The sequence below is a fragment of the Cyclopterus lumpus genome, chromosome 22 (assembly GCF_009769545.1).
Source record: "Cyclopterus lumpus isolate fCycLum1 chromosome 22, fCycLum1.pri, whole genome shotgun sequence".
NCBI lineage: Eukaryota > Metazoa > Chordata > Actinopteri > Perciformes > Cyclopteridae > Cyclopterus > Cyclopterus lumpus.
In genome coordinates this window covers 23,552,965-23,562,142 of record NC_046987.1, presented here as the reverse complement: position 1 = coordinate 23,562,142, position 9,178 = coordinate 23,552,965, and the positions used below count along the sequence as shown (strand labels likewise).

The 9,178-nt window shown below is 46.8% G+C and overlaps 1 protein-coding gene across 1 annotated transcript; it reads left to right on the top strand.

Moving 5' to 3' along the window:
• The first annotated feature begins 596 nt into the window (after nt 1–596).
• Nucleotides 597–8,889, top strand: cinp (cyclin-dependent kinase 2 interacting protein). The gene is made up of 5 exons (XM_034563125.1): nt 597–759; nt 4,546–4,723; nt 5,107–5,242; nt 6,059–6,188; nt 8,531–8,889. The coding sequence occupies exons 1-5, from the start codon at nt 753–755 to the stop codon at nt 8,725–8,727; spliced, it is 648 nt and encodes a 215-aa protein (XP_034419016.1). The 5' UTR covers nt 597–752; the 3' UTR covers nt 8,728–8,889.
• Nucleotides 8,890–9,178: the final 289 nt, after the last annotated feature.

The following is a 9,178-nucleotide window of genomic DNA, read 5'->3' as shown; positions in this document are numbered from 1 at the left end:
CGTGGACTCGTGTTCTCGTGGAAAAATAGCCTCCGTTGGTTTCGGAGAGTTGAGGTCCGGCTCTCGGCCCGGTGAGCCTGCAGCACCGGGCGGTCAGCGCTCAGTGAGGCCGCCGAGAACAGCCTGATGTCGGCAGGACTTTCAATGATCCGCTGGCTCTGATGTCTCCGGAGCGGTTACATATGAGATATCATTCAGTGTGGAGGATCTAACACAAAGAGTTATTATTATTTATTATTATTAGTTAAACCCTCTAACTGAGGGTTGCAATTACATGTGTTAATATATATAAATATATATATATATATATACATGAATTAAAAAAACACAATTCAAAATAAAATAATTATATTTTAAAGGAAAACGAAAAAAGCATTGTCATATTTAATTTACAATGAATAATTGGAGTAAACTCATGAGCACGAACAGCTGACGTGGTGACGTCATCAAGTTCGCTGCTGGTCCAATTGCAGAAAAACCGTGCTGCGTCCTCCCGGACTCCAGTCTGTACTTTGGATTGAGAAACGGCCCGATGACCGGTTTCATGTTAGATTAATAATGTAATATAATGTGATCGGTCAGCAGGGGGCGCTGACGAGCAGGTCCACCACAGAAGAAGAAGAGCAGGTCCACCACAGAAGAAGACAAAAAAAAGCAGGAAGAAGAGATCCGTCAACGTGAGCGCGAGAGCAGTTAAAGAGCCATTAAAGTAAACTAAAGAGAGGAGGAGGAGGAGGAAGAGTTCTCTCAGAATGGAAGGTGAGTGAACCATTCGAGGAATGGTTATTAATACTACTTATTATCATCACTGTATTAATACTAATGAATACAGTTATCAGTGTATTAATACTAATGAATACAGTTATCACTGTATTAATACTAATGAATACAGTTATCAGTGTATTAATACTAATGAATACAGTTATCAGTGTATTAATACTAATACTAATGAATACAGTTATCAGTGTATTAATACTAATGAAGACAGTTATCAGTGTATTAATACTAATACTAATGAAGACAGTAATCAGTGTATTAATACTAATGAAGACAGTTATCAGTGTCCATCCATCCATCCATTATCAGCTCTTATCCGGGTCGGGTCGCGGTGGCAGCAGGTTCAGCAGGCCGACCCAGGCTTCCCTCTCACCCGCAGCACTTTCCAGCTCATTCTGGGGGATCCCGAGGCGTTCCAAGGCCAGCCGGGAGATATAATCCCTCCAGCGTGTCCTCGGTCTTCCCCGGGGCCTCCTACCAGTTGGACGTGCCCGGAAAACCTCTAATGGGAGGCGTCCAGGAGGCATCCTGACTAGATGAACCACCTCAGCTGACTCCTTTGGACACGAAGGAGCAGCGACTCGACTCCGAGCTCCCCCCTGATGTCCGAGCTCCTTACCCTATCTCTAAGGCTGAGCCCGGCCACCCTACGGAGGAAGCTCATTTCGGCCGCTTGTATCCGAGATCTCGTTCTTTCGGTCACGACCCAGAGTTCGTGACCATAGGTGAGGGTTGGAACGTAGACCGACCAGTAAATGGAGAGCTTTGCCTTCCGGCTCAGCTCCCTCTTCACTAAGACGGACCGGTACAGCGCCTGTTTTACTGCTGCAGCCGCACCGATCCGCCTGTCGATCTCCCGCTCCACCTTACCCTCACTTGTGAACAAGACCCCGAGATACTTGAACTCCTTCGCTTGGGGTAGGCAGTTTGCCCCCACCTGGAGGGAGCATTCCGCCGGTTTCCGGCAGAGCACCATGGCCTCAGATTTGGAGGTGCTAACTCCCATCCCTGCCGCTTCGCACTCGGCTGCAAAACGCCCCAGTGAATGCTGGAGGTCACGGTCCCGAGGAGGCAAACAGGACCACATCATCCGCAAACAGCAGAGAGGCGATCCCGAGACTCCAGAACCGGATCCTCTCCGCCCCCTGGCTGCGCCTAGATATCCTGTCCATGAAGGTCACGAACAGGACCGGAGATAAAGGGCAGCCCTGGCGGAGGCCAATACCCACCGGGAACGTGTCTGACTTACTACCGAGGATACGAACACAGCTCCTACTGCAGGCGTACAGAGACCGGATGGCCCGTGCCAACGGGTCCGGCACCCCATACTCCCGCAGCACCCCCCACAAAAACCCCCGAGGGACCCGGTCGAAAGCCTTCTCCAGGTCTACAAAGCACATGTAAACTGGTTGGGCAAACTCCCAGGACCCCTCCAGTAATCTTGCGAGGGTAAAGAGCTGGTCCACTGTTCCACGACCAGGACGGAATCCGCACTGTTCGTCTTGAATCTGAGGTTCGACAAGCGATCGGAGCCTCCTCTCCAGCACCCTGGCATAAGCTTTTCCCGGGAGGCTGAGCAGTGTGATACCACGATAGTTCGAGCACACTCTCCGGTCCCCCTTCTTGAAGATGGGAACCACCACCCTGGTCTGCCAGTCCATGGGCACTGTTCCCGACCCCCATGCGACACTGAAAAGGCGTGTCAACCAAGACAGCCCAACAATGTCCAGAGCTTTCAGCATCTCAGGGCGGATCTCATCCACCCCTGGCGCCTTGCCACCAAGGAGCTTTTTGACTACCTTAGCGACCTCTGCCAGGGATATGGGTGAATCCACCCCAAAGTCTTCCGGCGCTGCCCCCTCTCCGGGGGACATGTTGGCCGGGTTTAGGAGTTCCTCAAAGTGCTCTTTCCACCGCCCGACGATGTCCCCAGTCCGGGTCAGCAGTTCCCCCCCCCTGCTGAGAACAGCCTGGGGTAGACCCTGCTTTCCCTTCCTGAGCCGCCGGATGGTTTGCCAGAACTTCCTTGAGGCCAACCGAAAGTCCTTCTCCATGGCCTCCCCGAACTCCTCCCATGCCCGAGTTTTAGCCTCCGCGACCATCGCAGCTGCAGCCCTTATGGCCCGCCAGTACCCGTCAGCTGCTTCAGGAGACCCCTGGGCCAACCAGGCCCGAAAGGCCTCCTTCTTCAGTTTGACGGCTTCCCTCACGTGTCCACAATAGAGGCTTTGAACAAGGTCCACTCGGATTCCATGTCCCCAGCCTCCCTCGGGATTTGTGAGAAGTTCTTCCAGAGGTGGGAGTTGAAGACCTCCCGGACAGGATCCTCTGCCAGACGTTCCCAGTTCACCCTCACTACACGTTTGGGCTTGCCAGGTCTTTCTAGCCGAGTCCCCCGCCATCTGATCCAACTCACCACCAGGTGGTGATCAGTTGACAGCTCTGCTCCTCTCTTCACCCGAGTGTCCAAGACATATGGCCGCAGATCAGATGATACGATTGCCCGGCGCCTCTCACCCTGGGCAACTCCAGAAAAGGACAAAGTCCAACCCTTCTCCAGGAGCTTGGTTCCAGAGCCCATTCTGTGCGTGGAGGTGAGCCCAACTATATCTAGCTGGTACCGCTCCACCTCCCGCACCAGCTCCGGCTCTTTCCCCGCTAGTGAGGTGACGTTCCACGTCCCTAGAGCTAGTCTATGCCACCGGCGGTCGGACCGCCCAGGTCTCCCGCCTGGCCCGCCGCCCGGTCTATATAGCACCCGACCCCGATAATTCTCCCTGCGGGTGGTGGGTCCACAGGGTGACTGCTGCTCTATGGTGTTTTTTCGGGCTGAGTCCGACCGGGCCCCATGGGCGAAAGCCCGGCCACCAGACGCTCGCCGACGAGCTCCCCTCCTGGGTCTGGCTCCGGGAGGGTGCCCCGGTTTCCCTTGTCCGGGCAAGGTAGCTTCAGTCCGTGGGCTGCTTATCATCAGGGGTTATCAGTGTATTAATACTAATACTAATGAAGACAGTTATCAGTGTATTAATACTAATAAAGACAGTTCCATGTTAAACTGCAACGATATATCTCAGGAGACCCGGCGTGACCTTTAAGTTCTCCTAGCGTGACCTTTAATTTTTTCCGGCGTGACCTTTAAGTTTTTACGGCATGACCTTTAAGTTTCTCGTGGCATGACCTTTAAGTTCTTCCGGCTTGATCTTTAAGTTCTTCCGGCGTGATCTTTAAGTTTTACCGGCGTGATCTTTAAGTTTTTCTGGCATGACCTTTAAGTTCTTCCGGCTTGATCTTTAAGTTCTTCCGGCGTGACCTTTAAGTTTTACCGGCGTGATCTTTAAGTTTTTCTGGCATGATCTTTAAGTTTTTCCGGCATGACCTCTCCTGGCGTGACCTTTAAGTTCTCCTGGCGTGATCTTTAAGTTTTTCCGGCGTGACCTCTCCTGGCGTGACCTTTAAGTTCTCCTGGCGTGACCTTTAAGTTTTCCTGGCGTGATCTTTAAGTTTTTCCGGCGTGACCTCTCCTGGCTCGACCTTTTAAGTTTTTCCGGCCTGACCTTTAAGTTCTCAGTCCAGGTGTCCGTTGGCGTGCGTCTGCGGTTCTCATTTCTTTTGATCATCACGGTTTCATACATGAAACCACATGAATAGAAACAAACTAGTAATCATGGTTTGGGGTTTTCCAGTTGAATGAAACTCAAACACTGACGCTCAGTTTCTAATCAGTAAGATCTAGAAAACTACAATAACATGTCATAAATGTTGTTGTAGTCTCACCAGGTGACATCACAGTAACCCAAGCCAACAGGAAGTGCCCTGCTGTCACAGGAAGTACACGAAAAATCAAAGATAACGCTGCTGACTGGCACAACCTGATAGTGAAGTGGGAAAAACTCAACGATGACGGATTCAAAGTAGCAGGAAACATGGTGGACATCAGGATGACACGGTGAGTTTCATCTGTTTACTCATTCAGTTCACTAACTCTCCTCAGAGGGCGTTACCATCTGTACACAGACGACACCCCTGACCTTTGACCTCACATCGGGTCCTCTGTCCTGCTGTAGAAACATGGCAGACACAATAGAAGAGGACCTACTTCCTCCGTAGATACTTTTTCGAAATGAAAACAGATTCTTAGTCTCAGGTCATCATACACTAATGACAATGTATTTATGAATAATATATTAATGCCCTTTAAATGTTCACACTTGAATTAGTTGAAGTACGTTACGTCAATTAGTTTAATTATAGTTTGACTGGGTTACTTTGAATTAGTTTAGTTTAATGTGCATTTAATAGCTTTGACTTCAAAGGGTTTTCCTCCTTCAGTTCTCAGAGCGACCAGCTGGTAGTGGATGAGTCTTCTTCACCTCCGTCACCTTCATCAGCTCCATTGCAGCAGACAGGTGGCGCTGCAGAGCTGCAGGACGAATGCTGCAAGCTGCAGGACGTCATGGACAAAATGGTGACGCTTCATTTCACTGAATTGAAACTCTGGAGATCCTTTCTTGCAATCAGGAGATCAGAATAAAACGCATCAGTAAACATAAGGTTTTGTTATAATTACATGGAGGATCAGGTATTGTATGGTAGAACTATATATGATGTATTAAAGCAATGTAACAGTCAGAGCCGCTAAATTAAATCAAACTGAAAGCTGGTGTGTAATAATGTAATACTTAAATGTATTCTGTGGAATAGGATAAAAGAGAAAGGTCAGTGTGGATAACTGAGTCTTTTAGTATTGTCGTGTTACGGTAACATTGTGTAGTCCCGTTGTGGTAACTTTGTAGCTATGTTACGGTAACGTCGGGATACAGAAACATTGTGTAGTCGTGTTACGTATCTTTGTGTTACTTTTTGTTGCGTTACGGTATCGTTGTAAAAGTCGTGGTGCGGTAACGTTGTTACGGTAACATTGTGTATTTTTGCGATATCGTCTTGTTGTGTAGTTGTCACAATAACGTTGATACGATAACGTTACGGTAATGTTGCTTAGTTGGGTTACGTATTGTTGTTACGGTAACGTTATGTTACAGTAACCATGTGTTATGGTAACGTTGCATAGTCGTGTTACGGTAACAATAACATTGTGTTACGTTAACGCTGTGAATACGGAAACTTTGATATGGTAACGTTGTGTTACGTAACGACGTGTATTCACAGTAACGACTTTTTATTTTAACGTGTATTCATGGAACAATGTACATTTGTGCTCACCGAGTTATACCAACAAACCTTTTTGTTTGTTTATCGTCCTTGTTGATCTTCTTCCCGTCAGGTCGTTGTGGTGAAGAAGATGGAGCGTATTACGGCGTCACAGCAAGGCCTTCAGGATCTGGAGGCTTTTCAGTTTGGACTTGAAGGAAGAAAGTGTCCTCTGTTTCACAGCTGGAACGCCAAACAATTCAGTGAGTTTACCTGCTTACTCAACCTGTCTGATGACTCTTCTTCATGATTCAGAGGTTGTCTGATGTCCTTCATGTTTCAGAGGTTGTCTGATGTCTCCATGTTTCAGAGGTTGTCTGATGTCCTTCATGTTTCAGAGGTTGTCTGATGTCTATTCTTCATGATTCAGAGGTTGTCTGATGTCTCCATGTTTCAGAGGTTGTCTGATGTCTCCATGTTTCAGAGGTTGTCTGATGTCTATTCTTCATGATTCAGAGGTTGTCTGATGTCTCCATGTTTCAGAGGTTGTCTGATGTCTCCATGTTTCAGAGGTTGTCTGATGTCTATTCTTCATGTTTCAGAGGTTGTCTGATGTCTCCATGTTTCAGAGGTTGTCTGATGTCTATTCTTCATGATTCAGACGTTGTCTGATGTCTATTCTTCATGTTTCAGAGGTTGTCTGATGTCTATTCTTCATGATTCAGAGGTTGTCTGATGTCTCCTTCATGTTTCAGACGTTGTCTGATGTCTCCATGTTTCAGAGGTTGTCTGATGTCTCCATGTTTCAGAGGTTGTCTGATGTCTATTCTTCATGATTCAGACGTTGTCTGATGTCTCCTTCATGTTTCAGAGGTTGTCTGATGTCTATTCTTCATGTTTCAGACGTTGTCTGATGTCTCCTTCATGTTTCAGAGGTTGTCTGATGTCTCCATGTTTCAGAGGTTGTCTGATGTCTATTCTTCATGTTTCAGAGGTTGTCTGATGTCTATTCTTCATGATTCAGAGGTTGTCTAATGTCCTTCATGTTTCAGAGGTTGTCTGATGTCCCTTCTTCATATTTCAGAGGTTGTCTGATGACTCTCCTTCATGTTTCAGAGGTTGTCTGATGTCTCCATGTTTCAGAGGGTGTCTGATGTCTCTTATTCATGTTTCAGAGGTTGTCTGATGTCCTTCTTGTTTCAGACGTTGTCTGATGTCTCTTATTCATGTTTCAGAGGTTGTCTGATGTCCTTCATGTTTCAGAGGTTGTCTGATGTCCTTCATGTTTCAGAGGTTGTCTGATGTCTCTTCTTCATGTTTCAGACGTTGTCTGATGTCTCTTATTCATGTTTCAGAGGTTGTCTGATGTCCTTCATGTTTCAGAGGTTGTCTGATGTCTCTTATTCATGTTTCAGAGGTTGTCTGATGTCCTTCATGTTTCAGAGGTTGTCTGATGTCTCTTCTTCATGTTTCAGACGTTGTCTGATGTCTCTTATTCATGTTTCAGAGGTTGTCTGATGTCCTTCATGTTTCAGAGGTTGTCTGATGTCTCTTATTCATGTTTCAGAGGTTGTCTGATGTCTCTTATTCATGTTTCAGAGGTTGTCTGATGTCTCTTATTCATGATTCAGAGGTTGTCTGATGTCTCTTCTTCATGTTTCAGACGTTGTCTGATGTCTCTTCATGATTCAGAGGTTGTCTGATGTCTCTTCATGTTTCAGAGGTTGTCTGATGACTCTTCTTCATGTTTCAGACGTTGTCTGATGTCTCTTATTCATGTTTCAGAGGTTGTCTGATGTCTCTTATTCATGTTTCAGAGGTTGTCTGATGTCTCTTATTCATGATTCAGAGGTTGTCTGATGTCTCTTCTTCATGTTTCAGACGTTGTCTGATGTCTCTTCATGTTTCAGAGGTTGTCTGATGACTCTTCTTCATGTTTCAGACGTTGTCTGATGTCTCTTATTCATGATTCAGACGTTGTCTGATGTCTCTTATTCATGTTTCAGAGGTTGTCTGATGACTCTTATTCATGTTTCAGAGGTTGTCTGATGTCTCCTTCATGTTTCAGAGGTTGTCTGATGTCTATTCTTCATGATTCAGAGGTTGTCTGATGTCTCCATGTTTCAGAGGTTGTCTGATGTCTCCATGTTTCAGAGGTTGTCTGATGTCTCCATGTTTCAGAGGTTGTCTGATGTCTCCATGTTTCAGAGGTTGTCTGATGTCTCCATGTTTCAGAGGTTGTCTGATGTCTCCATGTTTCAGAGGTTGTCTGATGTCTCCTTCATGTTTCAGAGGTTGTCTGATGTCTCCATGTTTCAGAGGTTGTCTGATGTCTCCATGTTTCAGAGGTTGTCTGATGTCTCCATGTTTCAGAGGTTGTCTGATGTCTCCTTCATGTTTCAGAGGTTGTCTGATGTCTCCATGTTTCAGAGGTTGTCTGATGTCTCCATGTTTCAGAGGTTGTCTGATGTCTCCATGTTTCAGAGGTTGTCTGATGTCTCCATGTTTCAGACGTTGTCTGATGTCTTCTTCATGTTTCAGAGGTTGTCTGATGTCTCTTCTTCATGTTTCAGATGGTGTCTGATGTCTCTTCTTCATCTTTCAGAGGAGTCGTCTTGTATCCTGTTGGACTCGTTCAGTCAGGAGCTGAAGTTGAAGCAAACCATCCTGCAGGAACTGGCCCATACTGTGACCTCTGACCTCTGCATGGTCTATCTGTCCTGCTGGCTGCATCAGCCCTTCATCACCCCCCAGACCAGCCTGACCATGGAGGCTCTGCTTCTGGAGACTGGACACCATTAGCCCTCCAGGTGTTGTGGACAGGTGTACCTCCTGAGACTCCAAACTCAGGATTAGCTTATGGACTAACTCTTCAGTGTCATACGCGGTCTGTAAGCCTGAAATTCAATGTGTACGATACAAATGTATTACTCTCTGACATTAAATCATTTATTTCAATTGTAACCAACTTTGTCTTCATATAAAAACTATTTCTTTTTTTTTCTGGAGCAGCAGAAAGAATGCTGCATTTTGACTGAAATGTTTGAATGACATACTCGGGGCAGCAGACTTAGGGTGTTCCAGAAGTTCCTCCCCCCAGCAACGCTTTCCAGCTCCTCCTGGGGAATCCGGAGGCGGACCACAGGGGCCTCTGGATCAGATTCCCGAACCACTTCAGCTGGCCCCTTTAGACTCCAGAAGTATGAGCTTCTCTCCCCATCTGGAAGGCTAAGCCCAACCTCCCCATGAAAGA

Bases quoted from the DNA above. Each gene is read 5' to 3' on its own strand.
- cinp (XM_034563125.1), top strand. The intron at 4,724-5,106 runs GTGAGTTTCATC...TTCCTCCTTCAG, and splicing joins GTGGACATCAGGATGACACG to TTCTCAGAGCGACCAGCTGG. The intron at 5,243-6,058 runs GTGACGCTTCAT...TCTTCCCGTCAG, and splicing joins AGGACGTCATGGACAAAATG to GTCGTTGTGGTGAAGAAGAT.